We start from the raw sequence: 24,658 nt of genomic DNA, 5'->3' as shown, positions 1-24,658 counted from the left end.
ATCTGCTCCTTGTGACCAGTAGCAAGGCTCTGCCAAAATGCGTGCTTGACTGCACGTGCCCCCTTCACTAAAATCCTATGGAACTCTGACCTTCCCCCGCCTCCCTCTTAGGAGCAGTTTCTCCGAGCTCTCTGAGATGCTGTCTCCCGGGCTGCAGTCCTCATTTTGCCCCAAATAAAACTTAACTCACAACTCTGACGTTGTGCCTTTTTTTGTTGGTCGACATGATCTAGCAGACAGCAAACCTTTAGGAAAAAATTAACCAAGTGCTGATCAGACAGCAGAGAACTCACAGGCCTCAGGCCTTCCTCACTGTGGCTGTCAATCAAAGGTTGTCTTTCAAACAGATTGAATAAGTGCGCTGCAGACAGCTTGGCTTTAGCATAGTCTGGAGCAAAGGAACTCGCGTGTCCTAGAGCCACGGCGCCCAACACGATCGCTGAAAACACCCTAGATGGGAGCAGAGGAATTTTAAACATTAATTTATATAATTTAGCCCCGAGATGTCTCAAAGCCCAAAGACATACTGCTGGCCAGTACTGATGTTTTCACACCCTTACTCATCCCCCTCCTCCCTCCCCCACACATCGCTAGAAAATTCCAGGACCAAAGGACACCGGGAGGGGAGGCAGCACCGGCTGCCTGAGGGTTTCCTTTTTTCTACTGCCTTCTGGCTTCCTTTAGGAGCTTCTCATTTCCTAGATTTCCTGTCACTTTGTAAAGCTCTCCTCTCTCAGGAAGTATCTGCTAACAGAATCTTGAGTTGTGATCTCAGGTAATTCTAGTAACAAGCCACATACCCCGTTTAGACTCGAGGGAACTGAAGCTCTGGGGGCTGAAGGGACTTGATCAGTACCAGACAAGGAGTGAGGTTTCCTCCTGACTGTACAGCCCTGATCTCCAGAGTGTGGTTTCTTCTGCAGCCCCGCACAAACAATAATCATCGTCACTGTGGTTAAAGAATTCTTACTGGGCAAAATAAGCCTTTACTACAAATAGCTTTGCTCTTACAAATAAAATAACTATGGCTATGACCCTGAAAAAAACAATTAAGCTAACGGTCTATTCTCCAATTAAAAGAATGGATATGGATTATCACTTCTAGGGGGAACTGAAGATTCTGAGATTTATGCCTCCACAAAGTTGTTTACTTCTGGCACCAGAGCTCCCTAGACAGAGGGGAGGGTAGGAAAATCTCTAATAATAGAGAACTTAAAAAAATTTCCCCCAAACTTCTAAATCTAAGATTTTGGGGGGAAACTGTATTTTTTTATCTTTTTTGGTCTCTTTGATCTACACTCAAATAAGAGAGACCAAAGTTCCACAAGTTTGAAGAAGTTAAATCAAATAAATTACATGCACTATTTTCTGCTTTGCTTCTGTATCCCTGATACAGACCAGATAAATAATTCTGGATTGGGTGTCAGGGCATTTGGCTCCTTGTTTTGGTTTGTAATTTAATGCATTATTTTTTTAATTCTTTTTTTTTTAAATTGAAGTATAGTTGATTTACAATGCTGTATTAATTACTGCTGTGCAGCAAAGTGTAAATCTAAGGTATTAAAATGTATTTTAAGTACATGGGGGGTGGGGGGAATGGTGGGTAGAGTAAGGCTCTCCCTTAAATATTTGATGAGGTTAATTATCAAAAATCAAATTTTAGAAGAGTGATGAACAACTCACATGTAGCTAGCTGCCTAGCTTTCCTGTACAGCCTATAATGCAGCTTTAGTATGAAAGATTTTAAAAGCTATCTTCCAATTATCCAGAATTTAACATTTTAATGATAAAAACAGTTTTTAAAAGCAGGGCCAATTTTTTCATTGGTATTTTTCTAGACAATGAATGTCTCCAAGTGGTAATTCCCAGCTGGCTATTTCCATCTGTCCCTCCAAAACCACTTTCTACTCTCCCATGTCTATCTTATACCATCCTCCTCTATGCCTGACAGGCTGACCTTCAGGGTTTGCATCGAAAGCTTTTCTGGTCCTCTGGCTCCTGATGGGGTTTGGCAAGGAATAGCACAGCAGGGAAGGAGGCTGGAGGAGTGGGACCAGGGCGTTTGTTGTGTTGGTTTCTTTCCTGTTGGAGAGTTGTGGTGTTGGGGTCCTTCCACCAAAGACCACAGAAGGCCCCTGCACTGGCTTCTGAAAATCGTTCCCTCCTCTTGCCCTTTAGGCTTAAGTAAGGTCTTAGTGGTGCCTAGCCGGGCACTGCTGACCTTAATACTTCTCACACCTTTATAAACAGACCCTTTAGCAAACTGTCCTCCATTACCCCATCTGCGGGGCCATTTGTTCCCTGCTGGGATCCTGATTGATGCAAAGATATATATTCTTTTTGCATGGTTATTTTAATTTTGGATGAAAACAAAAGTACAGCTTTTAAACACTTCCACTCTGTCCGTCTTGACCCTGGGTTTTTAAGTTGTTTGCTACTTTTTAAAAATCATCCCATCAGAGCAGAAATACACCAAAGTGATCTTAAAAGAATGGCTTCCCTTTGGCAAGACTAGACTGCAACCTAATTGAACGTATTTAGCATAGTTTGAAAGACCATTGGTTAGCCTTGGAAACCAAGAAAATAGGAAAGGCTAAGAGGCAACAGTTGGCAGGGTCATCCCAGGGCTGGTTAGGGAACAGAGTGTTTACCAGACTTCAGTCAAGCGTTCCCATCCCACTGTCAAGGCCATCTTTGGTTGCCCTTAAATAGTAAGCTATTATAACCTCTGTTTTGGGTCCATGGTGGCCAGCAGTTTTCTAACTATGATTTATCTCTGCATTGAGAACATTTGCTGTCCTCCTGTCCTTCTATGTATTACTGAAATTCTGGTTTATGATCATTTTCATGAGCTTGGTTGATTTTAGTCCACTCGCATAATGAAACTGTCCTTGGAGTACCGACAACATTCGATTTCTGGGGTTGATTCAACTCTCTGACTTCATCATAAAACAAGTTAGTTTTTCGCTCTACTCCAAACCTTTGCATAGACCTATTGAAACGTTATTATGGAATAATCTCAATAAATTAAAAGTTACTTACATAATAACATCTCTGAAGTGCATATGTCCATTCACAATGAGATAGGCACCAAACCGAAAACAACCGGCATGGGAAAAATACATAAATGCTTGTGAAATACTAAAAGTAATTCCATAGATGTGTGCTTTCCGCACAGAATTCCTGAAAAGCAAATCAGTATATCTGTAACCATTATCTTCAACCTCTCTTAGCACTGGCTTGTACAAAGAGCACAGCTTCTAAGTCTAGTCAACCTGTGTCTAAATTCTGCCCCCAGTTATAATTAGTTTAAGTGACTTAACCTCTCTACGCATCAGTTTTCTGACTTGTAAGAGGCGGATAACCAGTATGATACAAAATTGTTTTGAGATCTAAATAGACAATACAAATGTCTAGTGCAGTACCTAGCTCATAGTGGTTGCTCAAATGATAGTTGCTGTTATTATTACACAGGAATATCTGGGAACTCACACATGATTGTTGTTATCAAAAATAAAGGATGTCAAAGTTAGGACTAAAGTTTGAATTGTCTAAATTCAGTTGTTTAATATTATTATCTTGTCTTCTGTGATGAGTTATAGTCTCTCATATCAAAGTTCACATTTCAGATTCAGAAAAGTAGGGTCACCGAGGTTTATCTAGACACACATCAGAAGTTCTTCCCGGAGCTAGATCCCACCATCCCCAACACAATTTGTTTTGAACCATTTCTAATTAAACCTCTTGCTATCCTCTATTAGTTTAGCTACTTTATTTTACTTTATTATTCTAAATCCTCCAGAAGAACATTAATTTATTTATTTTCAGATTAGAAGGCAGGCACTTGGCAAGAGGAAAAATTTGAAGTATTACTAATCTGGATAGTTTAACTTCTGTGCTGTGAGCATGGTGTTACAATACTTAATGTTACTGAACAATTTACAATGCTACTGACAGATATATGTCAGACATCAAATGACCAGAAAAATGTAATAGCTGCATGAAGTATACATAACTAGGAAGGTGGATACACTGAGAAATTCAGTTATCCCTGTTCAAATATGTAAGTGTTGGAAACCATTGTTCTAGTCTACAAAGTTGTGATTCAAATTGTGTTCAATTTTGTTAGTGTTAAAACATATTCATTTATAAGGACAGGCCCTGGTTGGAAACAAGTGGCAAACAGGTGCTGGAGGTTTGTCGAATTGCTCAAGTATAAACCAATCAAATAGGCTCCGTGTCTTTGTTTTCAGAGTAGCACAGATCTGGTCCTCACCCAGAGAACAAAGGAAACACTTTAACCCAACAACAAATCTCATCTTTGGTTCAGTCTACACGATGCAAAGAAAACAAAGGTTTGAGCAATTCCCTAAAAGAATGTTCATCCTGAATCACCACATGGGTTGTTTATGTCGCCTGCAGTGGTGAACAAATACTTGTGTGGCCCTCTGTACCTTTTAGCTCTTAGAGACCCAATCTTACTGTTTTTTTATAAGAGATGTAAAAATCCAATCCTGTGGTCCAGCTGCATCAAAAAGTTACTTATTTTCACTGAGATAATTATTGAAAAAAATGTCATCCTTACAATCATCTCATTGTTTGCAGCAGGAACAAAAATTGGAATCAGTAATTCAGCCTAGGAAAACACTACGCTCTTAATAACAATCATACGCTCATTACCTGTAAGCTCCATACAAGTTTTCAACATACATTGATTCAAATTTTCTTTCCTGGGTCAAGGACACAACTGTCCTAATATTTTCTATTGCCTCTGTTGCAATCTGTAATGTAGAATAGATCATGATTAGAAGTGGGGCTTTTACTTCTGAAATAATAAAAAAATATATATAAGCCTGAGGGTTCTGTCAAAAGAACCCCGAAGGTTATGTTGACAGGTTTTCAATTCCTTTAAAATTTGGAAAGCAAAGGCATAATGTGTTCTTCAAGACAAGCTCCATGAAAAAACTGGCAATCTTTTTTTTTTTTTTAATTACTTATTTATGGCTGCGTTCGGTCTTCGTTGCTGCACGCAGGCTTTTCTCTAGTTGCGGCGAGCGGGGGCTACCCTTCTTTGCAGTGCGCAGGCTTTTCATTGCAGTGGCTTCTCTTGCTGCAGAGCACGGGCTGTAGGCGTGCGGGCTTCAGTAGTTGTGGCACATGGGCTCAGTAGTTGTGGCTCGCGGGCTCTAGAGCACAGGCTCAGTAGTTGTGGCGCACGGGCTTAGTTGCTTCGCGGCATGTGGGATCTTCCTGGACCAGGGCTCGAACCCATGTCCCCTGAATTGGCAGGCTGATTCTTAACCACTGTGCCACCAGGGAAGCCCAAAACTGGCAATCTTAAAAGCACCTCTGGTTGTGCTAAATCTGGTGGCAAGTCTTCCTATGTCCTATGGTGGGAGACAGACCAGCTTAGGGCAAGAATGGTGGCCCAGGCGCCAGAAGCCTGATTCTATTCCTAGCCCTGCCACCAGGCAGTTACTTGACTGGCTTTAGTCACACCCCTTTGTGGCTTTGTTTCCTTCATAGGGTAGTAGCTTAGAAGAGAGAATCAGGCTGGTTTCTATGGGCCTACTGAAGGTGCCAATCATTTCCTCCTTAAAGCATACCGCTTCTTAGAAAAAAATGTTTACCCACATTTGAGAACATCCCAGTTGTAAACATCAGGACCCTGCCTTAAATTCCTGATGAAACCGGGGACAGACACCTGACACATTTAGGCCTTTCGGATTCAGTTTCCTGGACTTGGAGGCAACTGTGTGTCCTGGGAGGCGCCTGCAGATTCAGAGGTTAAGGTCACCAGGGTATGTGTAGGAAGCTGGTCTGAATATTCAGCGACTGAGGAACAGAACAAACGTGTAGACAGACTCTGAGACAGTGCGCTTATGGCTCTAAGAGAGGAGCTGCTGGGGACATTGCAGTTGCCACAAGCCATCTGTACTCCCCACACTTCCGTGTGTCCTTACATCAAACCCCTTTTACCCAAACCAGCCAGAGCAGTTTTCTGACAGCCAAATCACCCCTGACTAATGTTAATTGTCTGTGATGTGTCTATTTAGTCTAAATCACAGTTTGGCAATTGATTCATCTAAACTATTGGCACAAGGAGCATAAGACAAAAACCCAAAATGAAATCGTATCAGCTTGGAGACTTTTATCCCAGTTCCCAGCTTTTTAACCAGATGAAAGCAAGATATTTAATACCTTAAGCTGAATAGCCTTATATCTTTATTGTATATATTTTAAAATATTTATTTATTTTTGGCTGCGCCAGGTTTTAGTTGTGGCACACGGGATCTTCACTGGGATCTTTAGTTACAGCATGCATGCCGGATCTAGTTCCCTGATCAGGGATCAAACCTGGGCCCCCTGCATTAGGAGGGTGGAGTCTTACCCACTGGACCACCAGGGAAGTCCCTATCTTTATTTTTTATTATTATTTTTTAAATTTATTTTACTTTATTTTCGGCTGCATTAGGTCTTCGTTGCTGTGCGCAGGTTTTCTCTAGTTGCAGCGAGCGGTGGCTACTCTCTGTTGTGGTGCGCTGGCCTCTCATTGCGGTGGCTTCTCTTGTTGCAGAGCACGGGCTCTAGGCGTGTGGGCTTCAGTAGTTGTGACACGCGGGCTCACTATTTGTGGCTCACGGCTCTAGAGCGCAGGCTCAGTAGTTGTGGCGCACGGCCTTAGTTGCTCTGTGGCATGTGGGATCTTCCGGGACCAGGGCTCGAACCCATGTCCCCTGCATTGGCAGGTGGATTCTTATTTATTTATTTATTTATTTATGGCTGTGTTGGGTCTTCGTTTCTCTGCGAGGGCTCTCTCTAGTTGCGGCAAGCGGGGGCCACTCTTCATCGCGGTGCGTGGGCCTCTCACTATCGCGGCCTCTCTTGTTGCGGAGCACAGGCTCCAGACGCGCAGGCTCAGTAATTGTGGCTCACGGGCCCAGTTGCTCCGTGGCATGTGGGATCTTCCCAGACCAGGGCTCGAACCCGTGTCCCCTGCATTGGCAGGTGGATTCTTAACCACTGCGCCACCAGGAAAGCCCCCTATCTTTATTACAAATGAAACATCTAACAGTAATTGTAGCCAGACTAGAGAGTACTTACTGGCTTTTACTCTGTGCCAGGTGTTACCTCATTTGACAGCACTGTGAGGTCCATGTTCTTCTTCCCGTTTGCACAGGTGAGGAGCCGAGGCACAGTGACTTGCCTAAGACTCTAGAGTTAATAAGCAGGCAGGACAGGATCCCTGTAAGGCTATCTGATGCCAAGTCCATGTTCTTAACCCATTATGCTCTTCTGCTTCCCCTGCTTTGTCATTTACACAAGGAGAAACTCGCTGTTAGGACTTGACAGTCAACTCTTGATTTTCTGATCACGGGTTAAGTGCTTTGAGGGTTAATTCTGGTTCAGCAGGCCCCTAATCTGAGTCATCAGGCAGGGCCGGAGTCAAGAGGGTGATTATCCAGCCTCCCTCCCCTCCTCCCAGCCCAGCAATCACACCCTCATTACTAAGCCTTTTCCGGAAAATGAAAATGGGAAGTTATCCCAAATCCCCATGTTCTTGAACCATGACTAATCTGCACCCAGGTCAATGAGAACTTTTTTGTTGTTGTTGAAAAAACAGTGATGTTGGGGGTGGGGTGGTATCCAAGACCTTTCTAACCCTGATTTTGGATTAATCAGGAGTTGACTGAGTAAACAGAATTGAACTATGATTGAACTGCTGATAATTAACATTTAACATTTCCAATCTCTCATTAAAAAATAAACAAACCCTTATCAGGTTAAAGTAGTTACTAAAAATATTTCAGACTGATCAGTCTGAGTTGTTCATTCTCTGATCCCTGGAACGACAATGTATTAGCTGAAAGGAACCTAGGACACCATCTGGTACAATTTCTCACGTTACAGAAGTGGAAAGTGAAGACCAGAGAAGTGGGGGGTCTTCTCCAGTATGATATACTGAGCAGCCGCAAGGCCAGGACGGATGGTCCAATGTGGTGTTTTGTTTGCCAAGCTGCTCCATTCTAACTGCCCTGCTCCTGCCAAAACTCTGGCAACTTTCAGTGTCATTAGCCATTTTTAATAGAATTAAGATTCTATTATCTTAACTAGACTCATGTGACTAGTCTAAGAAAAATTGATCTTCATTCTACCTACTGACAATTTCCCTTCGGAAATGTGAAAAGCGGTAGGGTTCAGGAGGAGAAAGGAAACGAACACTACAAGGTGTTTTTTCAGTAGTTAGTTGTGACAGAAATCAAGGAAATGATGCCCTAAAGCAGGGGTCCCCAACCCCCGGGCCGCGGACCGGTACTGGTCCATGGCCTGTTAGGAACTGGGCCGCACAGCAGGAGGTGAGTGGCAGGAAAGTGGAGCGAAGCTTCATCTGCCTCTCCCCATCTCTCGCATTACCGCCTGAACTACTGCCCCCCCACAATCCCTCTCCGTGGAAAAAGTGTCTTCCACGAAAGCAGTCCCCGGTGCCAAAAAGGTTGGGTACCACTGCCCTAAAGTACCCACAGCCAGCAGCCAAGAGGATCTTCAGGGACTCTGGATACCCCAGAGCTTAAGTGTGGGAATCATGCTAACTGCTTTCTAACCCATGAGCGAGACATACTATCTGGCCCACCCTGTGTAACCATAATTGTATTAAGGCCTATGCAATATTGTCTGTGAAAGGGCTTTGCAAGTGTTGTGCTATAGAAACTCTATCACAATTTATATACACTGTCTGCTTCACCTCCTAATGTTTCAAAATAGTATAATATTTACATAAATAAGGGTAAAAAAAATTCCCGGCTGTTATCTACATTTAAACATTTAAATACATGTACGTGTAAATAAAATGTTTATATGGAGATTTAGACACATTTAAACCCATATGAAGAGGTTAATATAGTAAAGAACTTTGAAATTAGACCAGGACTTGAAACCCAGCCATGCCTTTAACTTGTTTCATTCTCAGGTTCCACATTTGTAAAATTGGTGTAACATTAGTATTTGCCTTATAGGATTATTGTGAGGATGAGTTGGTGCATATAAATACTTAGAACAATAATTGGCACAAAGTTAAGTGTGTGCCCAATTGCCATTATAATTAGAACCAGAAATCAGACCATTACTGTCCTCTGGTGGCTGCCTAGCTTAATTAACTATAGAAATCACAGCCAAGAAGAACAGGACTGTCTTTTAAGTACTGGCAAATGTCCTACTTTGAACAATACACTTATAATTCTCTGCCTTAAGGACTCTTCATCTGTAAAACAGGGGTAACTTCTGTCCTAATAATGGCATCGGTATACAAAGTAAAAGGTAAAATGAACTTTGCAAATTCAGAAATTTTCTGAATATAACACCTTCTATAGGATAAAAGCTTTACATTAATTATCCCATTTTCAAGTTCTAGGCATTGACACAGTAAAATATTTCATGCACAGCGTTGACCATTATTAGTTGTAGGGAGTACTAACATTATTAAAACATGCGTGTTGTAATAAATCAATCAAAACCCATGTCTAAAAACCATACTTATACCAACTGAAGCCGTATTGGACCCACCTTTCCAACAGTTTCCAGTTCTTTTTTATCTCTTTTGGCATTTCCAGCCAGCAGTTTCATTTCAACAATTCCTGATACAGCAATAATTGGAACAACCGATAACATCAAAAGGGTTAATTGCCAACCGTAGACAAATGATATGATAATACCAGTTCCAAGGTTAGCTGTGTTCTGTGCAATTAAAGCCAACCTGGTCCCAGTGGCCTGGAAGAGCAAAAGAAGAGAGGCAGCTGTATTTTAAGTTGCAAATCCATGAGCTGCAGCCTTCAGCTTCTGGGTCAGAACCACGAGAGAGGGATCTGTGCCTGTACTAACATTTGCTCCCTTTTGTTACAATAAGCCCAAGACACCTGTGGGTAACTTGGGAGGCTCTGCAGGTTTTTCTTCGTGCCTTTCAACTCTCCTCCCTCTCCTGCCCATACGGATTCAGTACTGCAGAAGCAAGTCATCAGCTGCTCTGCTTTGGGGAGAGGCTGTGGGGTGCACACTTTTTCATGAAGGCAACATTCAAAGAGGAAACACACCACAGGCACTCTGGTCATTTTAAAGCCTGTTCGCTTCAAATGTGTAAGAGGGAGATTCACGAGCCCCAAGAGACCATCTGTTACCAAGGGTACAGATCCGAAGAGACCATCCCCCCGTAAAGCATGCATAAAGATGTAATCCTGTTTGCACCAGTCAGAAAACGAGGGCTCTCACAGGGACACTGCAGGGGACTTGCTGCTCTCCTGCGCTATGCAGAAGCAGTGAGTTCCGAGGTAACAGACCTGAGCTCCAGAGCTGGGGAGGGAAGCCAGGAAGATGGCGGCACTCCCTGGGCCAGGTATTAGTTAGGGTTGGGCATGTGACCCAAATCAGTCTTAATTAGATGTAAGGGAAGGGTGTTTGTTTGGCAGTCGAGGCTTAGGCGTGCGCTCTCTTTCGCTGAATGGGAAACAAGGAAGCTTGTAGCTATGGTTGCTCCTGGCAGCCGCCCTGTGGCCACGAGGGAACAAGCCACAGGATGAAGCCAACCCTGAGGACTGAAAGCCACTCAGAACCAACAGACAGAAGGCGCCTGAGTCCTTCGGGCCACCTGTGAGCCAGTGGATCCACCAACCCTTAAGTCTAACCTTCCTCTTTATTGTTTAGGCCAGTTTGACTTTTCTGTTGTTTGCAGCTGAAGGCAGCTTAAAGGTTGCAGCTATGCCATATGTTTATTCCAAACCATGTTAAAGAAAAACAGTAGTAGAGTGCAGTCTACATACCCCTTGGACTTGGGAGGCATCCATCGCAAGTCTCGTAGAAAGCACACCAGTACTGTTTTTATGATCATCAAACCAGCTCATGTCCTATGGCACAAAATACACCTTTAAATTCATTCCAAATTAAAACAAGCAGAGAAAATCAGATGAAACATCCCAAACATTCAATGCCGAGGACATATCCACACTTAACTTGGGCGTCAGAGTTGAGGGGAGACCTCCCATGCAGTGGGAGCTCTAGTCCCTGCCTTGAGCGTACACCTCGGAGCCCCACCAGGACGCAAGCCCCATCCCCACCTGCATCCGGCTCTGCTGTGCCGGGAAGGCACACTGACGGGGGGCGGGGCTTATCCAGATTGCAGCTATGCTCGCCGCCAGCTTCCCCCGAGCCCGTGGGTGCACGTGGGTCCATCCCCCAGTCCTCACAACTTGTACTACAGATACTCCCGTAGTATCCTGATGGGGTGGTGTCTCTCACAAAGGAGTTGTGCTGGACACGGTGGAGTTGTGCTGGACACGGCTCTTTCTTGCAAATTCTGGGCATGAGATCATCAGCCCTGGTTTCTCACCACGTTTTTGTTTTGTTTTGTTTGAAGCAAGGATTAAAAGAGTCTATCTTAGATATGATTTTAATTATAAGCCACTCATCCACGGCATCTTTAAGCTTCATATAAAGTAATTTTTCCTCCATAGCAACAGTTTAAAAGACACTGAAAGAGGTCTGCAAATTCAGACTTGCACAAAATATGATACCTGCTCTGTGCCCTTTTGTGAACAGGAATGTAATCAATTCCTGCCAATCGGTTGGACAATATTCTGGCCCTCTCTTAAGCCTTCTCTATAAAAATAGAGAATTCATGTTTGCACATTTTCCCACATGTCCTGCACTGGGCTGTGACCTTCCCAAGAGGGCAGATAATGCATTTTATAGGCCCAGCTACTAGCACACTGTCTGGTACCTAGTGGGTAATGACTGAGTGAATTAACAAGTGAATTAATGTGAAAGCAGAGTTCTAACAAACTCAATTACCAACATTTGGTAAAACCTATAGTTAGTATGGTCAGTCGTGGGACAGGAACACTGCCAACCACCCTTTCCTTTGTTGAAAGGCATCCTGGAGTCTCAAGTGACTCACCAGGGCCTGCGTAGAATCCAGAAAACAGATACAGGTCCTGGAAATGATAGTATCCACATGGATAGAGATAGTTGCAAAATAAGCCCCAAAAGTTACCTAAATTAAGCCTACTCCCACGAAAACCCTGAGAGGTCTTTGGACCAGGACCATTAGCAGGGCCCTGAGCAGTCCTTGCATGAACACCTGGGACACACAACATGCAGGGCAGCACGCCAGCCAGAACAGGAAGAGGCTCGAAAGGAACACACCTACCTGTCTCAGCATTGCTTTAAAAGCCATGGACCGAAGCCTTGTGGTGAGGATCTCGCCAGCCTTCCCAAATGTGAAGCCCTGGGCGAGAAGAAAGGCTTTTGTCCCTTTTGATGATCACAAGCATTCTGACACAAGTGGGTGTATTCGCGTGGATTTCTATAACATTTATTTATGAATCAACTATTCAAATGACAAAGTCTATGGCCAGATACTAATTCAAAGTTCCAACTTAAAGTTCATGTACTGCTAGATGTAAGCTATTATATATGGAATGGATAAACAGCAAGGACCTACTGCACAGCACAGAGAACTATATTCAGTATCCTATGATAAACCATAATGGAAAGGAATATTAAAAAAAGAATGTTTATATATGTATAACTGGATCACTTTGCTGTACAGCAGAAATTAACACATTGTAAATCTATACTTCCATAAAAAAAATTTTTTTTAATTCATATACTTCTAAATCATTGGTATACAATAAAATCCTAAGACCAAAATCCTTAAAAGTATCCAGTTCTGGCTTCTGAAGCATTCTAAATAGACTTCCTTGTCAAAACTCTCAAGGACAACCTCTCAGTGAGAAGAATACTGTATTTAATTACAACGTTCAGTGTGTTCCTAATGCTTTAAGCAAATCAGTCTCCAACAGAAGTAACAAAATTCCATGCAGGGATGCGTTTTGGCTCCTGTAGTGTAGAGGGAGGGAGGATGTCTGGAGTATCAAGCTCCAGGTGAGTTTGCTGCTTCCCCGTCACAGCTCCACCTGCTCTCAGATTAGCGAACAATTAGGCTACTCCGTCTCCCCCAGCATCCTTGCCAGACACTTTCCCTCTTTCTAATTATATCCTGTTCAAACTGGAGACCAGCCCAGATGTCCACAGCTGGGTTTGCTTCCCAGGCGCTGGCATGGGTGTGAACCTCCAGCCACGCGGAGTGTTGGGGTGGGCACGTGGGGTGCTCTCTGGGGAGGATGCATCCAAGGTCTTCACTAAACCAAGAGGATCGGTGGTCAGTGCTCAGGGTGACTCTGCCCCGGGGGTCCAGGCCTAGACTGCCCTGGTCTCCTCCCGCCTTTGCTGGCAGATTGCTCAGGGCTCGTGAGGGCTCCGTAGTTCCGTCCATCAGCCCACTGCTGCTGCAGCATATGTATGCTCCACTCCCTAACACACCAGGGCTTGCGACTGCATTGGACATTGAGTTGCTACGAGCAAGGCTCGGATTTCTAAATAAAAAGCTAGGCTTACTTTTACCACTGGCTCAACAATAATCAAAGAGAAGCACACTGGGCATGACTAGGAAATATTCTGTGGCCTTAATGGATTGTACTAGAAAGGCCTGTGTGTACTGGAAAGGCACTGAGTTAAAGAGACAAAAGAAATTTGGCAGAAGTCTAGGTAGACAAGTACAGCCAGAGCAAAGTTTACTAGTTCATTTTGTCCGGGTCTACAATTCCTAAATGCAATATAATGTGCATTCTTTCAAACAGTTCATCAATTAAGGAAGAAAATATCAGAGAAGTTACTTGATACTATATGAAGAGTAAAAAAAGAGAATGCTGGGCTTCCCTGGTGGCGCAGTGGTTAAGAATCCGCCTGCCAATGCAGAGGACACAGGTTCGATCCCTGGTCCGGGAAGATCTCACACGCCGCAGAGCAGCTAAGCCCATGCGCCACAACTACTGAAGCCCGCGAGCCACAACTACTGAAGCCCGCACGCCTAGAGCCCGTGCTCCACAACAAGAGAAGCCACTGCAATGAGAAGCTCGTGCACCACACGAAGAGCAGCCCCCGCTCGCCACAACTAGAGAAAGCCCATGCACAGCAATGAAGACCCAATGCAGCCAAAAAATAAAATAAATAAATTTATTAAAAAAAAAAAAAGAGAGAATGCTATTGTACTGATTTTTTTTCCAATTTATGACTAGTGGAGTTTAACTGGGACTTATGTTGTCCTGTGAATTCAAGTCTCTTTTGTCCTTGGTAATGAACCTTTGCTGAGGGCCAACCTGTAACATGACGTAATTTAGCACACAGGGAAGTCACAATCCCCCCTGCTGAGGACACTGCCCTCTCAAAGAGCCTTGTGCCAACTGTGTCTGCAATTCATTTCAGTCTAAGATTTGGAAGTTCCAAATCCAAGCTAAGGTTTAGATCACCTGTTTCTTTTATCGGATTTTGATTAATCAATAATTAATCTATATTAACAGATAATTAACAAAAATCTAATTAATAGGTAATTAATCTATATGCTCTAACTGAATATAGACTCGATGAGAAGATCAAATCATAGGTACCTACCTGAAGGAAGAAAGTAAAAAAAGAAATAATTCCCAGACCTAAAAAGAGCAATGAGAACATGTTGCATTTCTGCTGTTTCACTTCATCGTCCCCTGGTCCAAAAATCTACAAAAGAACATTTAAAACACCCACTTGGATTACATGATCTTTGTTTATTCCTCCCATAAACAATGGCTTGAGCATCACATTTTAAAAACTAGGTTCTGAGTACGTGTTTTTTTAACTGCGGTAAAATATACGTAACATAAAAATGGCTAAACAGTAGATTTTAAGTATACTAGGCAGTGGCATTAAGTGTACTGACAGTGTTGTGCCACCTCCACTGCCATCCATCTCCAGAATTCTTTCATCATCCACAACTGAAATTCTGTACTCATTAACCAGTAACTCCCATGACCCTCCCCCCAGCCATTTGGGAGCCTGTCTCTATGAATCGGAGGAATACAATACGAGTTCCGTTCTCAGAGCGCGCTTGTAAGTCCAATTTGTTCGTAAGTCCAACAAAGTTAGCCTAGGTACCCCACTAACACAATCGGGTATATATCAAGAGTGCTGTACTGTAATAGGTTTATAATACTTCTCACACAAATGATACGTACATAAAAAACAAACACGAAAAATAAAGAAAACAGTCTCAGTCTTACAGTACAGTACCTTGAAAAGTACAGTAGTACAGTACAACAGCTGGCACACGGGCTGGCGCGCGCGTTCACAAGTGGAAAGTTCGCATGTAGCGGACTTACTGTTTGCGGTTATTAACGTGGGTTGAAACACTGCCTACGGACTGTGTGTGGCTGCACATTGTCGTGTTTGTGCCTCTTCCTCTGCATTTGCTGTTCCCTCTGCCTGAATTCCTCCCTGCCCCCTACCTGCTCGCCAGCCTCCACTCCACGGGGCCTCTGCCCCGACAGGCCTCTCCTGACCCACCCGCATGAAACAGCACCTCCAGCTCCAGCCCCTGTACTGCCAGACCCTGCTTTTAAAATGCTTGCTATGCTGTGACACATTACATATTTGCTTTTTGGCTGCGTTCTGTGTCTGTCCCAATAGAAGGTAAACTGTTTGAGGGCAGGACTTAGTTTATTTTGTTTCCTGCTTGATCTCCAAGATCAGCATTTGACACAAAGGAGATGCCCCCAAATATAAATACAATCCACACAAGCTCTCGAATTGCAGGAGAGCCAGGGAGTGCCTTATTTTGTAATGTAAGAACAGTTGGAGGGTTCTTCCTGATTTATTTTTTAGCTTGTGGTCTTAAACCAATGTTCAAAGTCACAAGCATAATAAACTCTTAGCAACTATACTCCAATAAAAATTAATTAAGCAATAAAATAAAACTTTGAAGGATAATACATTATATGAAGCTCAAAAAATAAAGATAGAAAAAAAGCTGAAAAAAGAAGCATAATAAAGTGGTAATGGGATGCAGAATAATTCATCTTTAACAAAAAAGTCTCTCCAATAACATTAGAGATTGACTAAGGTTATAAAATATAAATGTTGGATTTTATGGAGCCTTAGATATTTCTGATCACTTCTGATAAATATACCCCAATGAATTTAACAACTGGATGGTGTAGCTTTTCCTTCTTAGCCTCCCCAAGCCTTGTAAGGATGGCTAAACAATGATGTAGCAATTGCTAAACAATGCTAAACATTGCTACAATTGCTAAACAATGATGTAGCAACTTTTTGAATACTTACTTCGAGGCAGACACTCTTAAATAGTTACCTAAATCATCTCTTAATCCTCAGCCATCCTAGGAGGTAGGTTTATTTTGCAGATGAAGAAACTGAGGTACAGCAAGGGAAAGCATTTGCCCAATTTGCACAGCGATTAAGTGGTGAGGCTGGTCTGTCCCCAGAGCCTGGCCTCTTGAACACTTGAGACTTGAACTCTTCCCCTTCCCCGCCACCCAGCCATCCAGTGAGACATGCATCTCCTCTCCACAAACGGGATGGGGACCACTGCCTGACACCAGTTCATCCAAACGAAGAGAGTGAATCAGAATGCCTTCTTCAGGGATTTTACAGTTTCTAATTTCATTGATAGCATAACTTGCCTATTTTTTCTTTTGCCTCAAACAGCTTTCCTCAAAAGGGAATTAAAACCTTGGGCTTAGTTTAATTTGAGGCTGCTTTACTGCAAAATGGACCAGGTTGGCATGAGAACTGATGTAATGGTGAAGTGATTTCATTCAAGCTGTCCAGTGGTGTTTTCAGACTCACCTCTATAATCTCTGAGAAGATGACCGAGAAGGCCGGCTGAAGCGCCCCATTGGCAACAGCACACACAGTTCCCACCACAAAGTAGGGCCATTCTGTTTTATTCAGTTTCAGGATCTTCATAAAAGACACCGGCGGCACAGTTTCATCCTAGAACACATACATATCAGGACAAAAACGTGACAACACTACAGTCACTGGAGTTTATGGACATAGAGAAGGCCTGGCATCACCCTCAAGGAACTTGCAGACTAGATGCAGAGAATGACCAGGCTACAGCAAATTACTAGAGGGTTGGACAGGATGTTATCAAAATGTTAAGTATGTCCATTGACTACACAGCATAAGCTGAGTATGAGTCCTTCACCCAAGAGGCAATCTTCATGGTGTGACCAGCCCATCTCTATTCCAGCCTCAGCAGAGTGAGCGGAAGCAGGAACTGGGCACAAAATGCCCTAGAATTCAAGTCCAATTCAACTCCGGCATGATGTTGGGGTCACATGAGACAAGACCCGTGAATAGATGGGTAAGTGGCCTCACCAACACAAGGCGCCATGATTAACCTGAGGACCTGGGCCTGGTCTCCTCACCCCGGAACCCTGCCCAGCGCTGCCTTTTCTGTGACGTGTTCCCAACACACAAAACTAAAGTAACTACTCTCCTTTTCTTTCACCACTGTTCCCTCTGCGGACTTCTTCTATTTCATAGCTTAGCTTGTTTTGTGATCCCCCACCCCGTTTGTTTACATGACTCTGCTTGTTTGTTTGTTTGTTTTTAAGGTGAAGACTATGTCTTTATATCCCTAGAAATAGCCCAATGCCTGGCAAACATCAGGTTCTCAGCAAATGCTGAACTCAGTGTCTGGTCAAGCATGAAGGATTTAGGCCACATAAAGGAGAATATTCGGACTACAGAGGTGGTTTAACAGTAAACTAGATACGAGAGGTGCCTATGGAATCCCATAGCCTTACAGTTTTTAAATAGGTCATGTTTGCATCTCTATGAAAAAGAGAACATGGGAATAGTTTCTATTCAGCCCTCTTCTTTCAAGCCACCCATTTTCTCTGCATTTTAGGGTGTTTTTTTCCTCCCTAGTTAACATTATCTTTTAGCCCTGGTCTCCAGTCTGTTAAACGAACTGAGGCTGCTCTTCACATGCCAGCAGGTCTTCCAGGCCCTTCTAATCAGACTTAATTTCCCCCGCTCCTTGGGCACATCGTTTATCCCTCTATGATGGCACTTAGGACAGTCTTGTTGATGTGGCATTTTCTGACTCCCACTCTTCTCTGTGCATTTCTCCAAGAGAAGTGCTCCTTTAAAATACCAGACTCTCAAGATTTAGCAGCATAACTGCCCAGATAAATGAGGAAATGAGAAGTAAATACTTCCACAGCCAAAAAGGGGGAAATTGTTTAATCTTACGTATGATAATGCAGCTCCACAATAATTCAACTGTTATTCTCTTTCCATAAATACACCAAGATTGAGACCTCTGAGAGAGCCCTCGTAATCTCTGCAGTAAATAACATTGTGGGCAGAGAAAAACAGATGCAGTGAATTCTCGGTAGGATTACTGTCTTCAGGCCAACACAAAAGTAAAAATAAACTCAGCTTTTATCAATAAATAACATCAAAAGGTATTCTCAAACCATTTCTTAAAATCATAAAATATCTTTTCTTGGAATGGATTGATTTCTATCAATATTATAAAGGCTTCTGTTAACTTGAATTAATAACATCCCAAGTCTTCAAGTGAGAAACGTTAAAGAATGTACACTTTGGCTATTTCTGCTTATTCTCCCCTTTTTCTTAGTAAGAGAATTCCAATCTTATTCAGAGTAGCAATGCATATAGCAAAAATATTCAGTTATCTACCCTTCCTTGTAGTTAAGTAGCGCCATGTGATTAAGTTATGGCCAGTGACATATAAATAAAAGTACTGTATTGGACTTATGGAAAATCTTTGTTTCTTCTTGCTGCTTGGAACACAGATGTGATGGCTGGAGCTTCAGGAGCCATTTTAGATCACTGAGAATGGAAGCTACATGCCAGGATAGTGAGGATAAATATGAAAGGAACCTGAATCCATGGTAACCATGGTGGAGGCACCATTCTAGCCCTGGGTTTCTCACCTTTAAGATTTTTTTTATGTGAAAGAGAAATAAAACCTCTTATTTTTCTTAAACTGATATTAATCTGAGTTTCCTAGCATAGAAATCAAAAGTAATCCTACCTAATAGAGCATGCAAATATCAGGGCCTCTTACTTTAGACCAGCCTTATTTATCTCTGGACCTCAAAAGTAAGCGGAATATCTAGTTTTAATTTCAAGCATCTAAGCACAAAGACTATGTTTTTGGATCTTTTTTCATTGGAAATCCAATTTTAATTGGAATTGATTTCAATTTTTGACAAATACATTTAAAATTTGATGTTTCCTTTTTTTAAGAAGAGTATGGCTCATGGCAGGAATCCTCTGTGCCTGCAATATACTTGCAAGACTAAGAATTTCAACAGCAAAACTAAACAACTAAAGATTTAAGTGAAAAACAACTTACAAGTTCAATGGTTTCCACATCAAAGGCATTCTGATACTTTCGTGAATTCCTCAGGCTTTTATGAAAAGAACTCCTAACGATGGGATGAGCCAAACCCATGGCAGGTTTTTCATCAGTTAGTGCAACTTTAAATTCTTCTGACTGGATCTGGCTTCCTAATGTCTACAAGAAGAACAAAACATTGACTTGTGTGTGTGTGTCTGCGTCCAGATGGATGTAACCTCCAAGTTTAGAACCATACAGCCATTTGAGTATCACGTGTCAAGACTTTCAGGTTCCGTCACAGCTTCTCAGTCAAAGTTAGCTGCAGAGTGTCAAGAAGTATATCAACACATGGAAGTAAAAGAGGTTACAAAGGACAGAAAGGTTAAATTCAGTTTGAACAATATGAAACCTGGAGTATAAAAATATTCTCTAAAAATTAAAAGGCAAAGTTTTCATTATCCAGCAGGTAACTGGGAATTTCTTCAATACACCAGGATCCAGAAAACAAGTTAGAGACCACCACGGTGCAGAAGAATAAACAGAAACATTACCAAGGGCTCATTTTTACAAACAAGGAAAAGCTGGTCGGTCACTGCCCAAGGGAGGCTGTTAATCTGGCTGAGTACCATCATCTTTCTTCCTCAGAGTCCTGCAAAGATTCATCCACACCTCACCCCAGGGGAACAGTCCTGCAGGTTCAGCCTCACTGCCCACTTTGGGATCAACTCTCTCCTTAAAGGGTCAGGGAGAGGGATAATTTAAGGACCTTTAGCTCAATGCTAGATGAGGGAATATCAACCCAACCTTCCTGGAGTCTCACTTTGTTCTCTGTTTGCTTCCGCCACGTCTGAGCCCACATCTTAATGGTTTGTCCAGGACCTCAGTTCTTGTGGTATTGTCTTTTTTCCCTTGAGGTCCTGTCCCCAAACCCAATTACCTGGCTAGTGCCTTACTGTACCCACAGAGGCTGTCTATCTTGAGCTCTGGATCTAATCTGATCCTACTTTCCAGTTGTGCTTTCAGCACCTGACAGAATATTGCCCTTGTGCCTTGAACCCCACTGCAGGTATGCTCTGCTTGGTGGACTTCCTTGTTTCCCACTGGAACGGTTTCATACCATCTCCCAACAAAAGCCAACCTAGCGGGACTTCCCTGGTGGCGCAGTGGTTAAGAATCCACCTGCCAGTGCAGGGGACACGGGTTCGATCCCTGGTCCGGGAAGATCCCACATGCCGCGGAGCAGCTAAGCCCATGCGCCACAACTACTGAGCCTGCACTCTAGAACCCGTGAGCCACAACTACTGAGCCTGTGTGCCTAGAGCTCGTGCTCTGCAACAAGAGAAGCCACCGCAATGAGAAGCCTGCACACCGCAACAAAGACCCAACGCAGCCAAAAAAAATAATAGATTTATTAAAAAACAAAAAAACAACCTAGCTTAGAGACTTCGTCTTGTAACTGGTCCCTACATCCTCACTTCCATCCACTCCCACACTGCTATCAGAGTCACTTTCCTGAAGGGCAGTCCTGCTCAAATCACACCCCAGCTCAACAGTCTTCCACAGCTCCCCGCCACATGCTCAAGCCTGGCTCCCCCAAATTCTAGCACATGGCAAGTCAAACTGAACCACTTCTCATCAATCCTTTTCTTATCTTTTTCTCCTTTTGTCATCTTGTCCATGCTATCTCAATAGACAGCTCTTCCAATAAGCCCATTCTGATTTTAGACTTCTTCTATGACCAAATGCATAATCCCTCTCTCTATCTCATAATATACTTTTCTGTGCCTCACCTAAAGCCCTCATTTACTGGGAGCTGAGGTCACTGAGCTCCAAAGCCAAGATGGCCACTTTTCACCAGTTGATAAAAAGTATATATTTGAAACCAATAGACCTTATTTCCTACACCTGGATATACTTCAGCTGCCTCAAATATTCAATCGTAAAAAATAAAACAATAACTGTTGAAAGGAAATATGGGTGAATATCCTAAGAACAACCCCAAATCCTGAAGACATGGAGAGGAGAAATGATAATCTAATTACATACAATTTTAAAGCTTTTTTTATGGCAGCCAAACAAACAACAAAGTGAAGTTGAAAGAACAAACCAGGAAAAATACTTCCAATACATGCAAGAGAAATGTGTATTTCCTTTTTATGCACAGTGTTCTTATAAATCAATAAGAATATCATGAACAACTCAACAGAAAACAGCCTAATACAGGAACAGACACTTTCACAGAGGAAAATATACAAACAGCCAAGGAACATGTGAAAAGATGCTGAGGACCCATTAAAATGATAGAATCTGGATGATGTGTATCTGAAATGTGAAGAAAAAAGAACAAAATTATGTACATACTAGTTACAGTTATATCAAAGCAAATGTATATACTTTTACAAATATAAGAATCATGTTTACAGAATAACATATTTTTAGGTTATTTATTTTGCAAAGTTGCTCAAGAAGTTCATTCCCCAGGCAATTAAGAATCTCTGTCCTAAAGAATAAGTTCAAAATGTTTTGGGCATTTTCCTTTATTTTCCTCCCCCCTCACCTTTCTCTTTAGAGATTCTTTCAACGACTCTGAATTAAAGTCTCAGATGTATATTTTAGGCATCTTCCTGAAAACTTCTTATTTCTCAACATGGCATTAGCTACGTGATATTTTAATAAATAAAGTAAAGAATACTATATTGAGGAGAAAACAGCAGAAAAACTTCCCAGGAGGCAGATACCTGCATGTTAACAAGCCTGAAGTACACCCCTTCCTTCTTCATTAGTTCTTTGTGGCTTCCTTGCTCCACAATGACTCCATCCTCAAACCCAGCAATGACATCTGCATTTCGGATTGTAGACAATCGGTGTGCTATCACTATGGTGGTCCGGCCTTCCCTGGCCTAAAGGGAAAAAGGACAAACATGTAGGGCAGGAGGGTTACAATGTCCCGCACTGTCAATTAACACACAATTAAGCACTTGGATGGAGGTGTTTGCGGATGATGCGAGAATAGCTCACCATCCCCGTGTGATTAGGGCACAAAAGCATCACTCACCTGTGAATGGCTAAAAGGAGACTTAAGTTCTGGACCAGACAGGAGGCCAGTCCCTCCAGGATGAGGATGGATAACTGTGGAGGTCTACAACCCTTCTCAAATGTTTTCATACCTGTGTGAGGAGCCCTCGTTCTGAGTTATACGATATGCTAGAGACTTTAGCAGAAGCATGTTCAGAAGTTGTTGCCACATACTGTCTTCTCCAGAGCACTTCTGTAGGATTTCTTTTGAAGTGCCTGATTTTGACTGTAATTCTAATGGACTCCATGCAGGCAGCTGAGGTGAAAACATACCCTGGGATCTGGATGGTTCACGTTATGGTTCAAAGACCATCTGAATTACAAACTCTGGAGTGGGGCCATTAACTATGATTTTTAACAAGTGCTTCAGGTGATTTTTATGGATGCTGAAATCTACAAATCACCCCCCGCTAAGTAGTTCCCTGAACTCACATGTCGTTGGCTTGGTGGGTTTAGGAACGGGCATTTACAACCTGGAAAATGCCCATCAAACTATTCATGATATGTCATTAACAATGGTTATTTTTTTTTAACACTCATTAGCCCTATAAAGACTAACAACTTCTTAAGACCACTCCTACTCTGAGGCAATAAAACCACATCCTTAGGATGGTTATTAGAGCATAGCCCAATTCACCTAAGTAGTTAAAAAGATAGAAATGAGAGGCTAGTCATTAAAAAATCTACAAACAGTAAATGCTGGAGAGGGTGTGGAGAATGCTGGAGAGGGTGTGGAGAAAAGGGAACTGTCTTGCACTGTTGATGGGAATGTAAATTGATACAGCCACTATGGAGAACAGTATGGAGGTTCCTTAAAAAACTAAAAATAGAACTACCATACGACCCAGCAATCCCACTACTGGGCATATACCCTGAGAAAACCATAATTCAAAAAGAGACATGTACCACAATGTTCACTGCAGCACTATTTACAATAGCCAGGACATGGAAGCAGCCTAAGTGTCCATCGACAGATGAATGGATAAAGAAGATGTGGCACATATATACAATGGAATATTACTCAACCATAAAAAGAAACAAAATTGAGTTATTTGTAGTGAGGTGGATGGACCTAGAGTCTGTCATACAGAGTGAAGTAAGTCAGAAAGAGAAAAACAAATACCGTATGCTAACACATATATATGGAACCTAAAAAAAGAAAAAAAAGGTTCTAATGAACCTAGGGGCAGGACAGGAATAAAGACACAGACGTAGAGAATGGACTTGAGGCCACAGGGAGGGGGAAGGGTAAGCTGGGACAAAGTAAGAGAGTAGCATTGACATATATACACTACCAGATGTAAAATAGATAGCTAGTGGGAAGCAGCTGCATGGCACAGGGAGATCAGCTCGGTGCTTTGCGACCACCTAGAGGGGTGGGATAGGGAGGGTGGGAGGGAGATGCAAGAGGGAGGGGATATGGGGATATACGTGTGCATATAGCTGATTTTGTTATACAGATATATATATCACTTTGTTATACAGCAGAAACTACCACACCATTGTAAAGCAATTATACTCCAATAAAGATGTTAAAAAAAAAAAGACTAGATTCATAATAGCCAAAAAGTGAGAACAATCCAAATGTTCATCAGTTGATCGAAAGATAAACAAGGTGGTTTAAACAAGGCAAGGTGGTATATCCATACAATGGAATAATACTGGGCCAGAAAAAGGAATGAGATTCTGATGTGTGTTTCAATATGGATGAACCTTGAAAACATTATGCTAAGTGAAGGAAGCCAGTCACAAAAGACCATGCCTTGTATGATTCTATTTATATGAAATGTCCAGAATGGGCAAATCCATAGAGAAAGCAGATTACTGGTTGCCAAGAGCAAGCGTGAGGGCGGAATGGAGAGTGACTGCTAATCGGTACAAGGTTTCCTTTCAGGATGATGAAAATATTCTGCACTGAGACTGTGCTGATGGTTGCAAAATCTTGTGAATATACTGAAAAAGCCAATGAACTGTGCATTTTAAAAGGGTGAACTTTATGGTATCTGAATTATATCTCAATGTTTTTAAAAAGAGCATCCATGAAAATTCTGAAAAAGTTAATGAGTATCTGGGTAATATCTCCACCAGATACTAAAACATAAAAAGCTACAGCAATTAGGGCTTCCCTGGTGGCACAGTGGTTAAGAATCCGCCTGCCAATGCAGGGGACACGGGTTCGAGCCCTGGTCCGGGAAGATCCCACATGCCGCGGAGCAACTGAGCCCGTGCGCCACAACTACTGAGCCTGTGCTCTAGAGCTCGCGAGCCACAACTACTGAATCCCGCGCGCCTAGAGCCCATGCCTTGCAACAAGAGAAG

The 24,658-nt window shown here is 42.5% G+C and overlaps 2 protein-coding genes across 9 annotated transcripts in view; one reads left to right on the top strand and one right to left on the bottom strand.

The window, feature by feature from the left end:
• The window catches only part of CROT (carnitine O-octanoyltransferase), a 104,749-nt gene extending 90,953 nt beyond the window's left edge, over positions 1-13,796 (top strand). The window contains exon 18 of the mRNA XM_036863814.1: positions 13,686-13,796. Within this exon, the coding sequence (XP_036719709.1) occupies positions 13,686-13,725 (40 nt within the window). The 3' untranslated portion in view covers positions 13,726-13,796. The remainder of the gene's footprint in view (positions 1-13,685) is intronic.
• The window catches only part of ABCB4 (ATP binding cassette subfamily B member 4), a 93,793-nt gene that overhangs the window by 22,303 nt on the left and 46,832 nt on the right, over positions 1-24,658 (bottom strand). For 6 of the 8 annotated variants that reach the window (XM_036863801.1, XM_036863800.1, XM_036863802.1 and 3 more), the window contains 10 exons: positions 22,003-22,164; positions 19,280-19,441; positions 16,726-16,872; positions 14,497-14,601; positions 12,194-12,271; positions 10,809-10,892; positions 9,562-9,765; positions 4,681-4,781; positions 3,043-3,183; positions 294-450 (listed from right to left, as the gene is read on the bottom strand). In XM_036863801.1, coding sequence (XP_036719696.1) covers positions 294-450; positions 3,043-3,183; positions 4,681-4,781; positions 9,562-9,765; positions 10,809-10,892; positions 12,194-12,271; positions 14,497-14,601; positions 16,726-16,872; positions 19,280-19,441; positions 22,003-22,164 — 1,341 coding nt within the window. The other 2 variants (XM_036863807.1, XM_036863806.1) reach the window with 2 other exon arrangements.

This window comes from Balaenoptera musculus, chromosome 9, assembly GCF_009873245.2.
Source record: "Balaenoptera musculus isolate JJ_BM4_2016_0621 chromosome 9, mBalMus1.pri.v3, whole genome shotgun sequence".
NCBI lineage: Eukaryota > Metazoa > Chordata > Mammalia > Artiodactyla > Balaenopteridae > Balaenoptera > Balaenoptera musculus.
The sequence above is the reverse complement of the archived record's forward strand: the minus strand, read 5'-3'. Positions and strand labels throughout refer to the sequence as shown.